The 23,818-nt window shown below is 34.8% G+C and overlaps 1 protein-coding gene across 4 annotated transcripts in view; it reads left to right on the forward strand.

The window, feature by feature from the left end:
- Positions 1-23,818, forward strand: part of CAMSAP2 (calmodulin regulated spectrin associated protein family member 2) — a 120,031-nt gene that overhangs the window by 77,908 nt on the left and 18,305 nt on the right. For 2 of the 4 annotated variants that reach the window (XM_004756244.3, XM_004756245.3), the window contains exons 4-8: positions 647-730; positions 11,475-11,507; positions 14,264-14,405; positions 14,705-14,844; positions 22,946-23,039. In XM_004756244.3, the coding sequence (XP_004756301.1) occupies positions 647-730; positions 11,475-11,507; positions 14,264-14,405; positions 14,705-14,844; positions 22,946-23,039 (493 nt within the window). The remainder of the gene's footprint in view (positions 1-646; positions 731-11,474; positions 11,508-14,263; positions 14,406-14,704; positions 14,845-22,945; positions 23,040-23,818) is intronic. The other 2 variants (XM_004756246.3, XM_004756247.3) reach the window with 1 other exon arrangement.

Consider the following 23,818-nt stretch of genomic DNA (forward strand, 5'->3'; position numbering starts at 1 on the left):
TGGAATCAAGCCCCATAGTGAGCTCCCTGCTCGTCGGGGATCTGGCTTCTCCCTCTCCTCTGCTGCTGCTGTTCACCCTGCTTGTGCCCTCTTACATTCTCCCTCTCAAATAAATAAATAAATAAATAAATAAATAAGATCTTTAAATCAAAAGTTTGTTGGGGTTCTGGGTGGCTCAGTCAGTTAAGTGTCTGCCTTTGGATAAGGTTATCATCTCCAGGTCTTGGGATCAAGCCCCGAGTCAGGCTTCCTGCTCCACAGGGAGTCTGCTTCTCTCCACTCTCTCCCTCTGCCCCTCCCCACTGCTCATTCTCTCTCTCTCAAATAAATCTTTAAAGAAAATAAAAATTTAAAAGGTTTGTTTTGTAAGCATTAAAATTGGAAATTGAGTACCTTTTTTCTCTAGAACTCTAACCAGCTCCTGACATATAGTAGAGACTCAGCAAATTTTTAAATAAATTAATTTAAGAATATCAAATAAAACACCTGTAAAATACTATTTTTTTCTGGTTGGGAAAATGAAATTTTCTTATTTAAGTGATGCCAATATTTGACATCGGAGATCTGACCACAGACATTTTATGGTGCGTGTTATTTCACTGTCATATTTGAATATAAATTCAAATTAGTGTTTTTATATTTTAAGGTAAATGAACATTTGAAAGACATTATGGAACAAGAACAGAAATTGAAAGAACATCACACAGTTGAAGCTCCGGGAGGTCAAAAGGTATATGTTTCAAAGAAAATAAGGTGCCTTTATTGATAGACTATGTATGTTCACATACATGTATTGTTTGGGAAATACAGATATTAATAAATAGATATATTCATAAAATTATTTTTTGGTGGTTAACTGTGCCCTAAGAAAGCATGTCATAAATGCCAAGTAAGTAGAAGTACAAAATGAAGGTTAATTGGATGAAGGTGTTTAGGAAAAATTTTTAATGATAAGAGCTCAATCTCTGGAATACTTTTGGCAAAAATAATGGCTTTGCCTTTGGTAAAATGTATGAAACAACAAGAAAACATTTTCAGTGTATCAGCCTTACAATGACTTGTAGTAGGACCGGCTTTTAAAATATATTCCAGGGGGCGCCTGGGTGGCTCAGTGGGTTAAGCCGCTGCCTTCGGCTCAGGTCATGAACTCAGGGTCCTGGGATCGAGTCCTGCATCGGGCTCTCTGCTCGGCAGGGAGCCTGCTTCCTCCTCTATCTCTCTGCCTGCCTCTCTCTTGTGATCTCTCTGTCAAATAAATAAATAAAATCTTAAAAAATAAAAATAAAAAATAAAATAAAATATATTCCAGGAATTGTGTATTATGATTATTCTATGAAGAAAGAAGAAACATTAATATGGATTCGTTTTTTTCATGCTTTCAAAATTCTTGTGGCTTTTAGAGTTTTCTTCTTTGAAAATTTGTATTTTTATCATATACTAAGACCAGAAGTAAATTTCCTGCACTATAGTATATCACATTTTTTAAAACAGTGAGAGCTCTTTAAACATGTTCTGTAGCATTTGAATTGGGGTGAAAGAAATTATAAGCATTCAGAGATCTTATTTTCCAGTTGAATTATTTAAAGTTTCTTTATTATTATACAGTTTTTCTATTCATTTTGGTCTAATGCTCCTGGTCATTGATACCTCTATAAGAAGAAAAAGAAAAAAGGAAAGAAAAGGAAAGGTGTTTTGTGTATTACCAACTTCAGTAGAAAACTTTTGTAAGAGATCACCTGAAATTGTGTCTAAATTTGTTATTTGGGGATCACAATGATTTCCCTCATTTAGCTTACTGACTAGCTGCTGAAAATACTGTCCATACTTGACTCTTCATCCTAACCTTGTTGACATCCTTTCTCCTAAATTAGGTACATCAGAATGGAAATCTTTGTTTTCTGTCACCCCTGATCACATGCTCCATTTTCCTGACTTCCAGCAGCTTCTGTCCCTGTCTCTTTCCTCTTTCTTCTCTGAGTCCTTTACTGTTAATTTCCCTTCTTCTCTCTTTCTCATCCTGTAGGGGTTAAAACCTTGCCCCCAGTTTTGCTCCTGGCTCTAATCAGGAATAAGCTAAGATGGTATCATCCTAAGTTATAACACTGATGACCTTTTTCCATAGAAATCTTGTTTGTTAAATATAATGATTAAATTCGGTAGTATTGCATACGCATCATGAAGTACGTGGGGATTGTTTGCTGACATAGGACCCAATAAACATAATTTTATGGAATAAAAAAATGCCATTTATATTCCAAACAGAGCAAGTGGCTTTTAAGAAAAACTGGAATCTGGGCACTACTCATAACATTTTGATGTTTTAATAGTGCTTAGTCTTATGCAATTGCACATATTAACCTCACAACCAATATTTGTTTAGTGAGTCATTGAGTAAATGTGATTCATTTTTAAATATTTGGATTCATACATATTTTAGCACAATACATATTTTTATTTTCAAATGATTTTCTTTCCAATTGTTAGAATCTTTGTGCAAATTTCACATAGACTGTGTTAATTTTACAGAGTCTTACTGCAAAGTGCGGGGTTTCATCATTATGAAGAACCACTTTGTGACAGTGTAAACTAGGGAAAGAAATCTCTATTACCTAATGATGAGATTTTTGGCATTTGAACTGGTTGGTTTGGCTGGAAATTCAGTCACTTTATTCTTGATTTTTATTCCCATAAAAACAGAATTCTTGATTCTTTCCTCCTTTTAGGGATGAGAGGTAGAATGACTCGTTCTTTCTTATTGCTATATAAGTGGAAAGAAGTTGCCACGCCACCCACCTACTCCAGCTTGCTGGCCTACTAACCCAGATTAGCCTTGTCTTTGATTTATCCAGCTATAGCCAGAGCCCATTGTTTGGATGATAACATTTCTTACCTCTTGTCCTTATCTACTTATTCTCAACTTAGATGTTCAATAACATCTATTTTATGAAACTTCTTTTTAAACTATCTTCTTGGTAAAATACGTGCATATGTTGAGGGATACTTGCACTGTATTTTTTTTTTAACTTCTTCAAACTTTAATTTAGTGAGTTAACATTTCCTCATTCCCAAAAATGCTGCATTATTGTCCATACAATTTCTTTCTTTCTTTCTTTCTTTCTTTTTGAACTACAGGTTTATTCCTATTCATTTTTTTTAAATTAACGTGTAATGTATTATTTGCTTCGGAGGTACAGGTCTGTGATTCATCAGTCTTACACAATTCACAGTGCTTACCATAGCACATATTCTCCCCAGTGTCCATCACCCAGCCACCCTATCCCCTTACCCTCCTCCTCTCCAGCAACCCTCAGTTTGTTTCCTAAGAGTAAGAGTGTCTTACAGTTTGTCTCTGTCTCTGGTTTCATCTTGTTTCATTTTTCCCTCACTTCCTCTATGATCCTGTGTCTTGTTTCTCAAATCCTCATATCAGTGAGATCATATGATAATTGTCTTTCTCTGATTGACTTATTTTGCTTAGTATAATACCCTCTGGTCTCATCCACTTTGTTGCAAATGGCAAGATTTCAATTTTTGTTGGCTGCATAATATTCCTGTGTGTGTGTGTGTGTGTGTGTGTGTGTGTGTGTACACACACACTACATCTTTATCCATTCATCTGTTGATAGACGTCTGGGCCCTTTCCATAGTTTGGCTATTGTGGGCATTGTGTGTGTGTGTGTGTGTGTGTGTGTGTGTGTGTACACACACACTACATCTTTATCCATTCATCTGTTGATAGACGTCTGGGCCCTTTCCATAGTTTGGCTATTGTGGGCATTGCTGCTATAAATATTGGGGTGCAGGTGTTCCTTCAGATGACTACATTTCTATCTTTGGGGTAAATACCCAGTAGTGCAGTTGCTGGGTTATAGGATGGCTCCATTTTCAACTTTCTGAGGAACTGCCATACTGTTTTCTAGTTTGGCTGCACTGGCTTGCATTCCCACCAACAGTGTAGGAATGTTCCCCTTTCTCCACATCTTCACCAACACCTGTCATTTCCTGACTTGGTTTTGATTTTCTTGACGTGGTTTTGATTTCTATTTCCCTGATGCCAAGTGATTTTGAGCACTTTTTGGTGTGTGTGTTGGTCATTGGATGTCTTCTTTGGAGAAATGTCTTCGTGTCTTCTGCCCATTTCTTGATTGGATTACTTGTTTTTGGGGTGTTGAGTTTGATACGTTCTTTATAGATTTTAGAGACTGGCCCTTTTTACTTGCACTGTATATTATAAGTGCTGGACCAAAATTAGAATTCCAAATGTATTTCTTTAGATGTTATTAGATCTGTTGATGATGTATTTCTGATTGTTGAGTTGGTTGGTGTCCTAAAAGGAAGACATTTTAAATTGTACCATGTCCTAGAAAAATGTTTTGTTTAAGCAGTTTACTAGTGTTATTTTCTGTTTTTCTTTCAAGCTGCTCTTTTTCCTCTAATACTCCTTTTTACTCTAAAGTAGGATGCCCAGTTAAATGTGAATTTCAGAGAAATTCACAATGAGATACACGAGGATCTCATGTTTTTATTTGTTGAACCTGGCAGCCCTAACTTAAAGGATCTCTGAAGTTTATAGCTAATAACATTGAGTCCAACATTCATTCTTTTAAGGAGTTTGTTCAAAGTGCTATGGAAAGATGAGTATGAACTTAAAGTCAGAATAGTTCTGCCACTAACTAACTTCATGACCTTTACCACGGCACTTAACCTCTTGGGCCTCATTTTCTTTATCTGTAAAAATTTAAAAGTTGAATTAAATGGCTTCTAAATTTTATGACTAAAATGATTCTCAAATTTTCCTTTCTTAATATATTAGTAAAAGTAAGGGATTCAAAGCAAATGGTTAGTGAAAATAGCAAGTAGCTGATTATTACAAACTTTTATATGTATGAGTATATATATGTAACTTGTAGAGTTATGGTAACTGGGAGTAAAATATCTAAGAAGGTTTTCTGGAAAATATGGGACTTGAATAGGGCCTTAGGGTTTATGATATTTGCAAAGTAGGGCACTAGGTCATAGGGAATAACATGAGTGGGGACATGAAGTAAAAGACATAGTTGGGCATTAGTAAACAGACTATTTGTTTAATTTTTGAAATAGCTGCAAATTCATGGGTTTCTATGCTTAAATTTACAGTACTAATAGAGTAAAGTTTATTTCTCACAGTATTAAAGATACCTGTCTTTTCAGCGTAACACTTGCCACTTTTAAAATAGAAATACTGGTGAGGTATTTTACAGAGGGTTGGGAATTGGTTGAGGGAATAACCTGTGGAGAAAGAATATTAACTGAGCTCTAATTGCTTTTCATTTAAAGGTGTAGTCTCAAAGTAGACTACACTTTTCCCAGTGAGACAGTAGTTGAACACTTACACATCTTTGCTTGATTACCTCAGCCCCTGTGAATTTCTATTTTTACCAAAGTTCCTTAGCAATTAAAAACTGTGACCAACTTTTTTTTGTTTTAAATGCTGTTTCTTGGGCACCTGGGTGGCTCATTGGGTTAAGCCTCTACCTTCAGCTCAGGTCATGATCTCAGGGTCCTGGGATTGAGTCCCACATCCGGCTCTCTGCTCAGCAGGGAGCCTGCTTCCTCCTCTCTCTCTCTGCCTGCCTTTCTGCCTACTTGTGATCTCTCTTTGTCAAATAAATAAATAAAATCTTCAATAAGTAAATAAATAAATAAATAAATAAATAAATTCTGTTTCTTCAAACAGTACCTGAGATAATAATTGAAAGATTCTTTTTTTCAATAACATCAGTTTTTTAAAAGTTTTTATTGAATCCAGTTTTGTTTATTTTTTAGTAAGGTCTGTGCCCAGTGTAGGGCTTGAACTCCTAAAGCACGCAACTCTACCAACTGAGCCAGCCAGGTGCCCCAAAAGAAAGATTCTGAAGTCAAATACATTTGGGAAATGCTGCCTTGTCTGTGCCCCTTTAAAAATGATACAGCTCGTTTTAGTACATTGAAGGCCCAGTTAAGAAGCCTGTCTAGCTATTTCTCAAGCATGTTTAATCTTGGACTTCTTTTGTGAATAATGTCTACTAACATCCTGTAAAATTAGTGTTATTTGGAGCATGCTTTGGGAAACATTGACTTAGAGCTTACAATTTTGTAATTGTCTTTTTCATTCATATATATATTCGTGTGTATGTATGTGTGTATATATATATATATATCTCCTAATATAGGACATCATTTTCAGATACATCATTTGCATTGACTCTTAGATTTATTTGGTTTCTTTTTCATACCATTGTTTCACTCAAATAGTTGTGAAGACTTGACCTGCTGAAATTAGATCATTTTTAAGGAATTCTACCCCTAAGATCCTATTCGGTAATTACAGTTTATTCTTGTGTGGACTTTTGTGGTCAGTGCTGATTCATTTGTTTCTTTATACCTATTGCCAATATGCCTTTTCTTTTCAAAGTTGTTTACTCACTTACTGGTAAAGTAACTGCCCAGTCTAGAATATACCCCTGTTGTATTCTCAACTCATTTAGAGGAACTTGGCATTTTAAGCTTTTTTTTTTTTTTTAACTAAGTGATATTTCTTTTATTTATTTATTTTTTTTAAATATTTTATTTATTTGACAGACAGAGATCACAAGCAGGCAGAGAGAGGAGGAAGCAGGCTCCCCGCTGAGCAGAGAGCCCGACACGGGGCTCCATCCCAGGACCCTGAGATCATGACCTGAGCCAAAGGCAGAGACCTTAACCCACTGAGCCACCCAGGCGCCCCCGTTTTAAGTGTTTTTAAAATTCAGAGATGGTACCATGATTTTTTTTCTCCAAGCAGTATTTTATAAAGATGACTTGCCCTAAAAAAAAAAAAAAAAAAAAAAATTACTTGCCCTGGAGAGACTTAAATATTAGTTAAATGTCCCAGTACTATGATTTTCATCTTTGCTTGAGAGGGCTGTAAAAGTCAGATTTCTTTAACTGCTCTATAGATCTTATGCAATTGGATACAGATTCTACAAAGATTTGGATTGGTATAGACTTAATATACTGCTTTAAGAATATTTACTTTGAAATATTGTAGACTTACAAAAAGTTTCAAGATAGAAAAAGAGCTCTGTATACTCCTTACCCAAATTCATCAATTTAACATTTGCCACATTAACTTTCTGTGTGTGTGCGTGTATGTTTGCATGTATATACACATACACAGATATATACATCACACACAAATACATATATATGTAAATGTTTCTGAAACATTTGAAAGAGGGTTGCATACATCAAATCCCTTTACCCCTTAATACTTCAGTGTGTATTTCCAAAAAACAAAGCTGTTTGTTGTATAACCAAAGTACTGGTGATTTAATGTCAGTATAATATGTTGGTCAGTCTTAGGGTCTGTGTTTCAGTTTTGTCGCTTGTCCCAGTTGTACTCAATTATACATTATAATATTTTCTTCAGTACAAGATCCAGTCCAAGGTCATGAAGTAGCTTTAGTTTCATATCTCTAGTCTTCTTTAAACTGGAATAGTTCCTTAGCTTTTCTTTTTTGTTCAGGACCTTGACATTTTTAAAGAATACAGGTCATTTTCATCCCTCAATTTGTTTTTTTCTGGTATTTCCTTACAATTAAATTAAGGCTGTGGTTTTTAGACTGGCATTGTGTCCTTCTGACCGTATTCTATCCAGAGGGGTATGTTCTCCATTTGCCTCCCTGCTAGGTGATGTTAATTTTGATCACTTGGTTAAGATATGGTCTGGCTTCTTAACTTAAAGGTTATTATTTTTACTTTTATAATAAGTAATTTGAGAGGACATTGATATTTACAGTTGACCTGGGATTAAAGGTGCTATGCAGTTGGAAATCTAGTTATAACTTTTGACTTCCCAGAAACTTAACTACTAATAACTTATTGTAGATTGGAAGCCTCACCAATAACATAAATGGTTAATTAACACACATTTTGTGTGTTATATGTATTTTATACTGTATTCTTACAGTAAAGCTAAAGAAAATGGCATTAAAATCATAAGGAAGAGAAAATATGTTTCCAAGACTGTACTATATTTATCAAACAAAACAAAAGAAGACAAAAAACCTATGTGTAAATGACCTGTGCAGTTCAAGCCTGTATTGTTTAATGGTGTTAACTGTACTTATTTGCCTAATCTTAGAATACAAATAAAATAGCTTCAGAGTTGCTCCGTGTAAACCAATATGAAAAAGAAACCCACTAAAGAGCTTAAGATTTGTTTGCAATTCCTTTTTCTTTTTGAGTTTTTTGGGTTTATTTTATCCTTTTAATGCTTTCATATGTTTTCCAGTTTTATTGAGATACAATTGACATACAACACTGTATAAGTTTAAGGTATACAGCATAATTATTTGACTTCTACATACTGTGAAATGATTACCATAATAAGTTTAGTTAACCATCATCTCATATAGATACAATGTGATTCCTTTTTCTTTATATTGATGATGTATGGTCAAAATGCTGTGTTCTGAAATTACTTGGGTTCCCCCCACCACCACCACTTCATTGTAGTTCTGTTATTCCTTTGAAATGTATTTGGTTTTGTTGGTTTCTGTTTTCATTTAGTGTTTGTGGACTTTTTGCTCCATCCTTGTTGATTTAATTTCATTTTTTGAATATGTAAAACATTAATATAATTCCCAAAGTCAAAACTATGCAAAAGTTATACTCAAAGAACTATCAGCCCCTCCCCTTACCTCTTCTGCCTCTTTCCTGTCCCTCACTCCCTGCCAACCCTTATAGGTAACAAATTGGTCTATCCTTCTTGTTTTTGTTTTTATAGAAGTAAGCATACACACACACACACACACACACACACACACACATTCATATACACATGTGTATATATATATATATATATATATATATATATATATATATATATATGTTTGGTTTTTTCTCCTCTAACAAAACATATTTAATCTTTCACAATTTGTGTTTTTCAGTGACAGTATATCCTGAAAATTACTGCATATAGTCCCTAGATATCTTCCTCATATTTTTGAAGCAGCATAGTACTCTGTTTTGTGTATGTACCATAGTTTTTTTAACTACTTTCCTTTGGGCATTTAAGTAATTTTCAGTATCTTGCAATCACAAATAACGCTACAAAGAATAATATCCTTTTGTATTGAAATTTCAGGATAAATTCCATAGAAATTGGATTGCTAGATTGAAGGGTAAATACCTGTATCATTTTGGTAGCTAGTGCCAAAATCTTCTCCAAAGGAGTTTGTACCATTTTACATTCCTGTCGGCAATTCAGCACAACTTTTGGACCGACAGCAGTAAAGAGATTCTTAAGTCTAATGGCTTATGAGGTGACAGGTCACACTATGATTAATTCCTTAATAAATTCCAGCTTCGTGAGGTTTCCAGTAATAGCCAGGTCAAACCAGCATCCTCCCAAAGTGTCTCGAGAGCACCCAGAAGTAGTTCAGGAATTAGCCTAAATTCCAGAGTGATTGTGGATACCCAGGGGAAGACATAGAACTGTTTGGCGAGTGTTAATGGCAAGACCTAAAACAAGTAACCAAAATTAAGGGTGAGCCAAATGTGTGATGAAGACAGTAGAAAGGATTGCTGGAAAATAGAATTATTCCAGAAAATCAGAACTGCCCAGTTTGGTCTTTGTCATCAGTAAAAACTTAATAAAAAAATTTTCACCAGTTGTCTGTGGCCTTTTAAAAACATTTCAGTCTCATAATTTTATCTTAAAACAGGATTTGAGGTTACAGTTTGCCTAGTTATTCTCTGAAAATTAAAAGGAGGGGGCAATTGCTGTTCACTTCAGAAATATAGTTATCCTTCTTCAACAAGGAGGTTTTGCGTATATTTGAGCTTATGAAAGCATGTGTTTATAAGCATGAATAGCACAGATATGTATTTGTTCTTTTAGTATGTCTACTTTTTTTAGTCCCATTTCCTTCAGCTAGGCAATCCAAATGGTTTTCCTTTTTCCTTAGTAGGATTGCTATCACTAAGTTAGGTCAGTGGAGAGGTGGGAGGAAGGCCAGGGCATCTGAATTAGTAAAAAGTCCTATTGAATATTTTACAAAATATATATAGAGAGATATATAGAACCATCAGAGACTGCTTTGCATATCTCCTGTTTTAATAGTTCACAATAAATTTCTTGGTATCAGTTTGTGTATAATGGAATTTTCTAGTCTCAAAACCAAGAAAACCCCTGTTTTTGAAAATTTTGGTTTTTCATCGGGATCCTGACACATTCTCAGTGGCTTCCTTTGCTCCTGTTCTTTTGTACTTTTTATGGTTATCATAACTGCAACTGCCCAAAACTTCTGGTTAAATGAGAGACTAAAATACATGCAACAAAATTATTAAGGTTATTTTTTCCTGATGCAATAAGGAAAACTTATTGGACATGTTATCTCTATGGAAAGTTGGTATTTTTCTGATTCTTGAGGTGACTTTTTTCTGATTCTTAAAGTTCTTGAAATTATTTGTTATTTTCCAAATAATCTTGTTTTTACAGTTAATTTTATATAGGAAAAACTTGTCTTTAAAGATTTTATTTTTAAGTAATTCCTACACCCAATGTGGAGCTTGAACTCAAAACCCCAAGATCAGGAGTTACATGCTCTAACTACTGAGCCAGCCAGGCACCCCTGCAGAATAAACTTTCTACCTAAAAGTTGAATATGAATTTTAACTCAGACCCCATTTAGTTTGGTTCATTCAATAAGTGTTTATTCAAGCCCTTAGAAATTGTGCTCAAAAGTACAAAGATAATCAAATTATTAGCTCATATTGACTGAAATTATGAATTTATTCATTATTTTAAAGAGGTAAAATTATATACTTTGGTATACCTCTAGATAGTAAAATTAATAACACTTATATTCTCTTTATGTAAGTAGCTACTTGCTTTAGAGACTGTAAAAATCTTAGTAAGAATTGTCAATTACCCCATTAATTAAAAGAAATTCTTCTTATAGTGGAAAGAAATTATTTTGTTCAGGTCTACAATGCTATTTGCTTTATTCGTACACTTATTGATAGAGTCTTTCTTCTTTTCTCTTTGGAAAGAAACACAGCCATATCAGACTTGGTTTACTAAAGTCTAAGCATTATAGTGACTGCATATCCAGCCCTGATCTTTCTACTTCCCTTTTGTGATATAGATTTACTTTTTAATATGATGTGTGATTCTAGAACTGGAAATAAAATTCTTTGCTGCCAAAGTATACAAACTATCCTGAGTATCTGAAAAATGAATTGTTGTGTTGGGAGAGGAGATGAGGGGAGGAGAAGGTGGAAGTCTTTATCATTAGGAACCTATATATTTTTAAACCTTAATTAACATTAAAAAGTATTATGAGAACTATAAACTTGGAACTCCACTATGAGAAGCTTTATTGTCACTTTTTAATTGAAAATCATTCTGATGAATTTTCCCTTTACCTTTTGCTTTCCCTTTTTTCCCCCTGCTGCTTCCTCTGAAGTCTCCTTCCAAATGGTTTTGGAAACTGGTTCCAGTAAGTTTGCCCAGCTACTTCAGTTTGCTCTCCAGAATTATAATTGTAGAATGGTATTGTTGTGTCTCCCTGGTATAGTCATTTCATATAATTCTGTTAGTTGCTGCATTGAGATTGGATTTTAAGGTATTTGATCATAATATAAAGTAAAAAGATTTAAAAAATCTAGCCAAAGTTTGGATTAGAAGCTTTAAAAATAGTTTAAAGCATAAGCATTCTTTCATTAGTCCTATTGATATTTACAGACTGTTAGTAACTAGGTTAAAAACATGTATGGATAGAGATTCTTACTAGTTCTAATAACTTTAGGAAAAGTAGATCTGAATTACATATGTAAATTATCTATACCCTTTTTTAAGGGTATACTTTTTGTGTGATTAAAAAAGTGACATTTTCTTAGTGGCCATACCAGTATTAGACCTAAACTATATTCAGTTCTGATTTGACCTGAAGGTCTGTTCCTTAAAAATTAAATCTGGGTGGTTAGACCACTTAAGTATTTTATACCCTCAGAAATAAGTATATAACTTAGAAATACACTGTCATTTTGGAAGATAGAAAATATGATGCCCCTTTTAAATACCAGATTTCTCAGTTTAAAGAAGGAATAAGGAATGTTTCCATACAGCAGGTTTATAAAACCATAGAAGATCAAGTATAAAATATAAAAGATGACAACTTTTATGAACTGCAAATAAGAGTTGTACATGACTTCAGAAGTTTATTTACCTGGTACATCTTTTAGGATATAATCTTCAGGAAAAGTTTTTAGTATGCACTCAGAAATCCCTGATAGTCTGTTCTAAATCATCTACATTTATTGCTAAAGCCTCATTAGTCTGTGTGAGTGTGTGCCTTGAATAGAAGTGCTGCTTGGCAGAGAGCAGCAGGACAAATCACAATTCGGTTCTTTATTCCATGACCCTGGGCGCTCAGCTCAGTCTAGTTCAGATTATAGGGTGAAAACAGGCTGCTCCTAGGGAGCTGGGAAGTTTGGCAATGAGCCCACCCAGCCAATTTAGAGGATTTCTAAGACGGAGACTGTTTTGTTTCTAGCTGGCCAGGGAAAGGAATGTAAGGATCTAGAACTGTGGCTTACCAAATATGAGAAGGGTAACTTAAGGCTAGAAGATGCTAATGGTTGATTTCTTCTTTTTCTCACCCTCCCCTTTACTACTTCTCTGCTCTTTTTTCATGGTTAAATTTTAAACTCTATTAGCAGTTTCTAAACTCTATTAACTCTAACTCTATTAACAGGTTACTAAAGATACTAAAATCAGTAATCAAGGAATTTATATAGTGCATATATATAATTTTTTTCTGAATGTAGGTACTTTTGAGTTTGGAACATACCATTAAATAGAGATGTCTAGTGTGCACTAATGAAGAAGAACAAGCTCTCTGATATCTTCAAGAGGAAAAAATGTTCCATGCGTCTTGTTCTTGGGTAGCCAGAGAGAAATAGGAATAAATACTTATTTCTTCATTAATGCATGTACTTTTCTGAGGGATAGCATTTAAAGGAAATTTAACTTCACCACCAGATAGTAAATGTTCTCTTTCAGTAAATTATTTTTGTTTTTATTCTCACAGAAGTATTTTATTTCATAATTATAGTTATTAAAATATATATAAACCAGATGGAGTTAGAAGAAAAATTAGTTTTGATTAAAAACCTTGAAATATCAGTAACCAATTTAATCATAAGTTTTTCTAATAAAATACTTCAATATGCATTTTCATTAAGTCTTTAGCATTATTTTCTTGGCTTTAGGAGAGCTGACAGCTAGTAACAGACCAGCCTTTAGTTATCCCTTGCTGTGTTCCCAGCAGTGTGCTTATTAGCATTTTATGGGCATCTCCTTACTTCATCCTTCAGTGGTTCTATCAAGTAGGTACTATTATTATCCCCATTTTACAGATGGGGAAACTGAGAAGTGAGAGTTTAAGTAATTTGTCCAAGATTACAGAGCTAGTAAGTGTCAGAACCAGGATTTGAACCTAGGTAGTCTGATTTAAGAGCATGTCTCATTTCTAGAGAACTGTCTTACAAATTTGTATCCAGTCACACCAAGCAATCTTTAAAAAACAAAGATTTCTTCTGTTTTTCTGAGGGGGAGCAGAAGTCCTTTTATTTGCTCTGTTAACCCTAGCCCTAACCCTCATTGGGTTGTTTTTTTGTTTCAAAGGTGTTACATTTTATTTATATTATCTTAATGCCAAACCAGAATATTTTGGTGATATTCTAGTTACTCAAAGTGATGTTTCTTATTGTCAGATTTTCTGTAAGAATAGTATTGTATTCTTATACCTGCTTCCCAATTTTGAGAATTCTTGTAATTCTTTATGCTCCAATAGTACTCTTGCTCTTTGCGTATAAGAACTTGTGGTCTAAGTTAAGGCCAACATTAAAATAAATGAATTTTATTATCTACAAAAGAACAGAATGATGCTTTGGATGTAAAATGTTCAGAACCCATTTTATGATGCTTTTATATTTAAATATTTAGCCTAAAGTTCATTTCATGTAAATTGGCAATATAATGTTGTACTAAGTACTTTGAAACTATAAAGCTGTTTCTCTGTATTTGACTTTGGTAAAGTAATGTCTAGTAGTATTTAGAAAAGAAGGATGTTGCTTGAATAGTTCTCATTTCTCTTGATGTATATTACTGGTGCATTAGACTCTACAGTGACAGTTTTTTCCTTATGTTTAGTATTTATTTATTTTATCTCTCTTTTTTTTTATATTATAGGCTCGTTACAGAAAGGAGCAAACATTGCTCAAGCAACTGCCTTGCATTCCATTGGTAGAAAATTTGTTGAAAGATGGTACGGACGGCTGTGCGTTAGCTGCTCTTATTCACTTTTACTGTCCTGGTGTCGTGAGAATAGAGGGTAAGTGTCCCAGCGAAATATTTGTGGGCTGTAGATAGATGGTGACAAATATTGAGAAAACAGTATTTAATAAGTAATGAAGGCTTAAAAAAAAAAAGTTTACATATAATCCCGAGGAAGGTAGTTTGAATAAAACAGTCCTAAGTCTTTCTGTGTAGAGGCCCCTTTATTTGTAAGTGTATGTAAAACAGATTCCACATAAATATGTGTTTGTACTAAGCCACTAATTATAAAATGATATGAAATGTATGTTATCAAATTAACCCACAGTCATCACCTTGCTCTTTTCTTATTTGAAGATATTTGTTTGAAAGAAACCATGTCTTTGGCTGATAGCCTGTATAATCTGCAGCTGATTCAAGAATTTTGCCAAGAATATTTGAACCAGTGTTGCCATTTCACCCTGGAAGATATGCTGTATGCTGCTTCATCCATAAAGGTAAATTAAATAATTCTTGGTGTTTTTGTTTTGTTTTGCTTTCAGCTTTTGAAAAAATATATATGTACCTAGATCATATAATGTATATGTAACTATATTAAAAAATATATATGTAACTAGATCTATAAATGGCATAGTCACTGTAAGTTTACAAATTAACTATAATATCAGTCAGTTAAGCTTTTGAAAAAAGTTTTATTTTTCTCCTTATTTTAAAAGGTTTTAATACACTGTTAGCTATGGGTTTCTTTTATAATACAGAGCTAAACTGAAAAGTTGTGGTACAAAACTGACCTGTTGTCCTAAAGTTAGTAAAATAGAGGATTAGTCACTACATGAATCTTAGACAGATGCTATTATGGTATCCTGGGAGCATGAAGGAAGTTCCGGTCACTTTTAGCATTCAGCAGGACTGTGGACTCTGGGAAGAAGGAATCCTTAAGGTCCCAAGAATTGAGATAAAACCTAGAGAAAGAAAGAGGGAAAGGAAAATATTAAAATAGTCTGGAAATGAACCTTTTTAAAAAGGAATTCAGTTTTATGAATTTGTCCCCTTGCTTCAGAATATCACACACTGTCTGTTAGCTGTAGGCCACCGCTTACTACATTCTGACAGGAAACAGTTATTGAGCACTAGTTGTGTTTAGGGTGCTTGGGATGGCTAAGTGAACAAAACCAAGATCCTCCCTGTTCTGATGGAACTTACTTTGTAGCAGTGAAGAGAGACATGTCACGTGTAACTTCTTCTGAGCTGCAAGTTAAAAGGCAGTTGCTTGTTAAAAATTTTGTGATGTGACCTGATACCTCGGTATTCCCAGCAGCTCATAGCTATGAAGTTCCTTCGTATCTTACAGACCTGCCTAAAGTTGACCAGTTCCGCTCTAGAGTCTCAAGGATAGATAATCTTATAATAGATTTTTTTTTTTTAAGTCTGGCTGAGAGGAACAACTTTGTATCGTTCTCCTCATAGTTTCAATGTCAACTTTAATTGAAACTGCTAATGGACCCTTCCTACCATGATACTAGTACCTCATGGTTCTTGTCATTCTTACTCTCTGATCTCTCTTTCCTTCACCCATGGATCACCACAGGTAGAAGACAGAGCCAAAGGTAAAGGCCTTTCTAAAATAACCCACTATTCTTATTGACCCCGAGTGGGCCCACTCCCCACTGTCTGATACATCAGAAGAAAAACACTGATTTATTTTGAAGAATCTACCTTGCCATTTTTATCAAAATGGAAGATAGGAAATAACTCTTTCCATATATATCTTGTTAATGCCTTTTCTGGCACTCATCTGTTAAGAAAATTAAATACTATTTCTGTAGTCTCAAAGAACTCATTTCATTAATTACATTGAGACATAAGATTGAATAATTTAAGTTGCTTACCTTGGAATTCCATTAAATAATATATAGCCCTGATGTTTAAATTGACTTAGTCTGGGCATGATCTAGATATAAAAACATTTTCTTAAATCAGGCATATTTAACTGACAGATACATCTGTCAAAATAGCTAGAATCAAAAAGAAAAGAAGTGTTGGTGAGGCTGTGGAGAAAAAGGAAGCGTCGTGCACTACTGGTAGAAGTGCAAACTGGTACAGGCACTATGGAAAATAGTATAGAGGGTCCTCAAAAAATTAAAAATAGAATTTAGTAATTCTACTACTGGGTTTTTACCCAAAGAAAATGAAAACAACAGTTCGAAAAGATATATGCACCCCTATGTTTATTGCAGCATTATTTACAATAGCCAAGATATGGAAGCAACCCAAGTGTCCATCCACAGATGAATGGATAAAAATGTTGTTGTGTATATACACACACAAATACTACTCAGCCATAAAAAAAGAATGAGATCTTGACATTTGTAACAACATGGATAGACCTAGAAGGTATAGTGCTAAGTGAAATCAGTCAGAGAAAAACAAATACCATATAACTCTATTCAAGTGTGGAATTTAAGAAACAAAACAGATGAATGAACAAAAAGACAAATTTAAAAAAAAAAAAAAAAAGACTCTTAAATGCAGAAAACAAACTAGTACGTTGCCAGAGGGGAGGTGGGTAAAAGGATTGGTGAAGTAAAGGGGATTAACTGTCTACAGAAAAGGCTTTGGTCACTTTCTGTATTATATACTAAATTATTAGAATAGTGAGTTTGACTTTCATTGAATATTTTAAGACTAATAGTTGGAAATAATTCATCTTATGAGGGGCACAAAATGTTTAATATAGTTGAGCTGTTTAAAGTTTAAACTTTTAAACTTTTACTGTGTAAAGTTGAGTTGATCCAGAAATCTCTCCCAAGATGTTATTAAGTGAATAAAGTGGGTAGCAACATTATAGCATGATGTAATTTATATATTAGAAAGGTTTTTTCTGGAGCATCTCGGTGGCTCAGTGGGTTAAAGCCTCTGCCTTCGGTTCAGGTCATGATCCCAAGGTCCTAGGATCGAGCCCTGCCTCGGGCTCTCTGCTCTGCGGAGAGCCTGCTTCCTCCTCTCTCTGCCTGCCTCCCTGCCTACTTGTGATCTCTCTCTCTCTCTGTCAGATAAATAAATAAGATCTTAAAAAAAAAAAAAGTTATTTTCTATTTGTATGCAGATCTATGCATAGGAGAAGGTTGATTAGAAGGATGAACACAAAACTTAATAGTGGTTTCTTCTGAGTGAGATACTAGGATTTGGGGGAGAGTAGTTAAAGCATATTTTATTTTTATTAGTCACCATACAGTACATCATTAGTTTTGAGGCAGCGTTCCAAGATTCATTGTTTACGTGTAACACCCAGTGCTCCATGCAATACATGCCCTCCTAAATACCCAATACTAGGCTCACCTTTCCCCTCTAAACCCTCAGTTTGTTTCTTGGAGTCCATAGTCTCTCATGGTTTGTCTCCCCCTCCGATCTCCCACTTCACCTTTCCTTTCCCTCTCCTAATATCTTTCATGTTATTCCTTATGCCCCACAAGTAAGTGAAACCATATGATAATTGACTTTCTGTGCTTGACTTATTTACTCAGCATAATCTCCTCCAGTCCCATCCATGTTGATAAAAAAGTTGGGTGTTCATCCTTTCTGATGGCTGAGTAATGAACTCCACTGTGTATATGGACCTCATCATCTTTATCCATTTGTCTGTTGGAGGTCATCTCAGCTCTTTCCACAGTTTGGCGATTGTGGACATTGCTGCTATGAACATTGGGGTGCATATCACCCTTCTTTTCACTACAACTGTATCGTTGGGGTAAATACCCACTAGTGTAATTGCCAGGTCATAGAGTAGCTCTATTTTTAATTTTTTGAGGAATCTCCATACTGTTTCCAAAGTGGCTGCATCAACTTGTATTCCCACCAATAGTATAAGAGGGTTCCCCTTTCTCCACATCCTCTCCAACATTTGTATCTTGCCTTGTTAATTTTTGCCATTCTAACTGGTATAAGGTAGTATCTCAGTGTGGTTTTGATTTGAATTTCCCTGATGGCTAGTGATGGTGAACATTTTTTCATGTGTCTGTTAGCCATTTGTAAGTCTTCTTTGGAGAAATGTCTGTTCATGTCTTCTACCCATCTTTTGACTTGATTATCTGTTTTCCATGTTATGTATATCTATATTCTTCTGCATTAATTGTTTAAGAATGTTAATATGTAGTTGCATGACTGTTTTAACCAAAAGGAAAGAAAGCTTTTAAATGAAATTTATTTGGTATCATGCCTGGAATATGGTAACAGATTTATTGCTGTTTCATCATCATAAATTCCAAAAGAAATGATCATTTGGTTACTTGGGAAAACTCTCACTATGCTGACATCTTGTGGCCAACAACAGTATCTTACTGAAGTATTTTTTTTTCCAGCTTTATAGTACATAATTGACATACAACACTGTATAAGTTTAAAGTATGCAAAATGATTACCACCAGGGATTAGCTGACGCCTCTATCATATCACATATTTACCATTTCTTTTTTGTAGTGATCTACGCCTTCAACAACTTTTAAGTATACAATACATATCTCGTTAACTATAATCATTAGATCATAGTTCCACTTATAAGTGGAAGCTTTTACCCCTTAACCAAAATCTTCCCATTTCCTCAGCCTCCCAGTCCCTGGTGAATACCACTCTATACTCTGTTTCTTTAAGTTCAGCTTTTTTAGATTCCTTGTATAAGTGAAATCCTACAGAATTTGTCTTCTCTGTCTGACTTACTTTACTTAGCACAATGCCCTCAAGGTCCATCAGTGTTGTTGCAAATAGCAGGATTTCCTTCTTTCTCGTGGCTGAATAATATTCCATTGTATATATGCACCACATCATCTCTATCCATTCATCTATTGACAGACATGTGGGCTGTCTCCATATGTATCTTGGCTATTGGGAATAATGCTGCAGTGAACACAGAAATGCAGATTTCTCTTCAATCCTGTTTTCAGTTATTCATATAAATACTCAAAAGTGGAATTGCTGGATCCATATAGTAGTACTATTTTATTTTTATTATTTTTTTTTAAAGATTGATTGATTTATTTATTTGACAGACAGAGATCACAAGTAGGCAGAGGGGCAGGCAGAGAGAGAGGAGGAAGCAGGCTCCCCACTAAGCAGAGAGCCGGATATGGGGCTCGATCCCAGGACACTGAGATCATGACCTGAGCTGAAGGCAGAGGCCCCAACCCCCAAGTACTCCTTATATAGTAGTCCTATTTTTAATTTTTTGAAGAATTGCCATACTCTTTTCCACAGTGGCTGTACTAGTTAATATTCCCACCAACAACGTACAAGCCATTCTAACAGGTGTGAGGTGATATCTCATTGTGGTTTTGATTGCCATTTCTTTCATGTTTAGTGATATCAAACATTAAGGTCCTTAAAATATTAATGTGTCAGTTGACAATTTAGTTGAGTGTTAATGTTTTTCCAAAAGATATAGACAAGCTTTCAGTTAACTATACTAATAGAATGGAACCTAGGGCCAATACTTTAAATATAATGTTATAATTTGGGTTTAGAAATTATCTGATGGAGATAAATATAAAGAAAAATTATAAATCATGATGCTCTTTCTACCAGAGATATTCCCTGTCCTGTCAACAGTTTGGTATTTTGCCAACTGATCTTTGTTGTTAGGTATTTATTCATTCATTTATACGTTCATTCAGTAAGTATGTATTGGCCATTTATTATGTACTGTTTTAATAACTGAAGATATATGGGATGTCAGTTAAGTGTCTGCCTTCAGCTCAAGTCACGGTCCCAGGGTCCTGGGATTGAGTCCAGCAAACAGGACTCCTGCTCAGTGAGCAGCCTGCTTCCCCTCCACCTGCTGCTGCCCCTGCTAATGCACTCTTCAGCCTCTCTCTCTGATAAATAAATCTTAAAAAAATAATTTTAAAAAACCAGAAGATATAATGATGAGCATGATCTTTGTCCTTCCAGACTTAATAATCTGATGGGTAAAATGAGGAACTCTGGAGAATGTGGTATTAAATGAAGCTGGAGAAATTAAAAAGAGACTGAATCATGTACCCTCTACCCTTCTGTAGCCTATAGTCAGTTTCCCAAAAGCAGTGGAAGTGGGGGGAGGGGTGTTGCATTTTCAAAAGTTTGTTTGGCCTAATAGTCAAATAAAAAGCTATTGTGTTCTAAATGAGAGCTGAAAACAGTTTGAATCGGAGTGATTATGATGAAGATGGAGAGAAGTGGGTGGATTCCAGAAATATTTAGGATGCAAAATTTGCAGGTTTTGGTGATGAACTGGATAGGGAGAGGGAGAAAGTAGGAGGCATCAGGGTGACTCCTAGGCTTCTGGTGTGCACACTGGGATAGTGATGCCATTCATTCAGGTAAAACTGGAATAAGATCAGATTTGAACTAGATCCCTAGTTCAATTCCAGACATTTGAGGTGCCTTTGAGATATCCAAGAGAAAATGCTCTCTAGGCCACTTCATATGTAAGTACAGTTAATACATTTGGGAGTCATTTGGTAGCTGTTGGGCGTGAATGGCAGTTTCCAGTGAGGGGAGACATCAGGAGTAGCAATGCTGCTGGGAGGTCAAGTAAGATGGAGACTGAAAAATGTTTGATTTAGCAACAAATATAAGGCACTGGTGACTTGAGCCAGTGCTGTTTTGGAGGAATGATGCGCCTGGATGCCAGACTGGAGTGGATTAGGGAGGCAGAAGGCTAAAAGGAGATTGTTTGCATAGGTCTGCCTCAGAGAAGTTTAAGAAGAGGTAAAGAAGGTGGGAGTGAGAAGAAACTTACTGAGTGAAGGTTTCATTTCGTTTTTCATACGAGAGATTTGAGCATTTTAAAAAGCTAAGTAGGAAGGATTCAATTGAAGGGAAGAATATATAGGAGAAAAGCATATAATTAAGAATGTAAAGTTTCTGAAGGTTAGCACGGATGGAATCCAACACAGCATTTGGGATAGTAAGCATTCACATTTCCTTTCTAAAAACAAAGTCACAGATTACAACAACTGCTTAAAATAGTGTGTATTGTCTATAAATGTTTGAGTATTCTGGGAATTTATAGTTAAAAGCAAATGCTGAAATTAGGAGACCTACCAAATTCTGTTCACCATTATGCCTTGTCTTCTGTAACATTCTAGACTCCTACATTCAAACACCTATCTGACAAGTCCATTTAAATGTCTAATGACTATCTCAAAGCTATTAACTCAACATTCCTTCCACTACCTATTTACCCCAGTCTTTCCTGTTTCATTAAATGGTACTACCAGTTGCTGAAGACAAAAACCTGACTTATCCTTGATTCTTCTCTTTCCTTCACTTTCTACAAACACAATAGCCTTCTGGAACTATCAAGTAAAAGATAAATATTTGAAAGTCACCAGCTTAAATATGAGAAAACAGAGAGTACATGAACTCTAAATGAGAGTGTATAGAGCTCTGAGGATTATTCATAATTAACAGGTAGAACTGGGGTACCTGGATGGCTCAGCTCTTGATTTTGGCTCAGGTCATTCATGATCTCAGGATTGTGAAATCAAGCCCCTGGGCCGGCTTCTCATTCAGCAGGGAGTCAGCTTGAGATTCTTTCCCTCTGCCCTCCCCCCACTCCTGGCTCACTTTCTCTAAAATAAATAGATAAATCTTAAAAAAAAAAAAAAAAAAAAAAACAGATAGGAGGAAGGCATCGCATTGGAAAACACCCATCTTTCCAATGATAGTTTTGAAAACTAAAATTTAATATGAAATAAAACCTCACTTATTAAATACTAATTTGATAATTTTATTGATGCCGAATTTAAAGGCATATTATTTTAAGTAATTATAAAACAGACTTTGTATAGTGCTAATTTTTAAACTTGCTAGATGCCTACAATTACGGTAATTCTTCATGCTTATAACTTTTATGATGTATGCATCCTAAAATATAATCTTGTCTTGGAAATGTGCTTTTGAGGACCCTCAGTCTTTTCTTATAATTTTAAGCTATTTTAAAAATTACTCACATTTTCAAATATAAATCATAAAAGGCAAATGACTTTGTTAACTTACTAATAACTTTTCAAAGTTAGGTTGACATATTGTATAATGTTTCTGTATATACATTTCAAAATTATTAATAATTAGCCATAATGATCTAGTCTTTTGGTTATTTCATGCCTGGTTGAGGCTAGCATCATCAAGCATGTAGATACCTGATTAAGTTTTGGAGAAATTTCTAGGAATCTGGAAAGAGCTTTTTTTTTTTTTTTAAATGATAGCCACTCTTCAGAGTGTCATAGGCTATTTAAGTTTGTATTGACTTTGGATGAAGAGTGCCTTATACATAATCTCAGGTTATCTGGTTAGAAGTACCTATGCCTGCCACATAAATTGGACTACTGTTCTGGATATATAGAGAAAAGCAGGAAAGAAGTTTTGAATGGCTGTTATAAATTTTACCTATAAGCGTGAATATTATATCCCAGATTTAATAGCCTAGAGTAGATACACTCCAATGATGAAGGAATGAGATTTAAACCTATGTTTTAATAGGTAAAACAAAAAAAATTGTATTTGTCATTACTTTCTGGTCAAGTCTTACCTGACTTTTCTCTTTTTCTTAACTCTCTTACGTAGAGTAATTATTTGGTGTTCATGGCCGAGCTCTTCTGGTGGTTCGAAGTTGTGAAGCCCTCGTTTGTGCAGCCTCGTGTCGTTCGTCCACAAGGAGGTAGTAGGTGTTCCTGGAAACAAAGAAAATGGAGAGCTTATCTAATCTCCCCTGGTTATTCTGTTTGAGGGAATCTTATTATTGTTATAAAACAGCCGTTAGCCTTATAAATTCTGAGTATTTTAATATTTAAAGCTACTAAGTTGTCTGTGAGATGGATGATATAGGAGAGAACAGCTTTGAATTTGAAGCTTTATGTTGTGGAATTTTTAGCTTCAACTCCTTGCCTGCTTTCTTCTTTTTGCCTCTCTTACCCCCATCTCTAGCTTTTATTCCCTGTTAGATGCTGTGTTTTTAATATTGTTACCCAGATTCCATTTAAATGATGGCATGGCTTTAGTCTACAATTTGAATTTACCTTTAAACCATAAAAAGGTTTATATGCATATTTTTAAGCCTGGTTTGTTTTATGATCATTACATAGCATGATTTATTGATTGCACATAATAAGAAAACTAAATTATAAAACGAAGGGGTTACCGTAAAGATCCCTAGAAATAAAGAACAAAAAATCTTCCTGTTTTTTCTCTAAAACAAATTTTCCTTTGGCTTCCATCATGAAATGAGAGGTTTATTTCTATTGGGGGAAAAGGATTATAAATACAAGTTTAGCTCCACTAAAGAACTTTTCTTCCAGCATAACTACAGGACCCCTCCTTCTGCTGCCAGTGGCTGTCCTGTGAAACAAAAACACAGTTATCGTGCATCCCAGCCACTTAGCTGCTCTCCTTGGCTCCAGATTTTTGTATTGTTCCTCACCGTTACCCTTATTTCTCTTC

Source organism: Mustela putorius, unplaced genomic scaffold, assembly GCF_011764305.1.
Source record: "Mustela putorius furo isolate JIRA1106 unplaced genomic scaffold, ASM1176430v1.1 tig00000508_pilon_pilon_pilon, whole genome shotgun sequence".
NCBI lineage: Eukaryota > Metazoa > Chordata > Mammalia > Carnivora > Mustelidae > Mustela > Mustela putorius.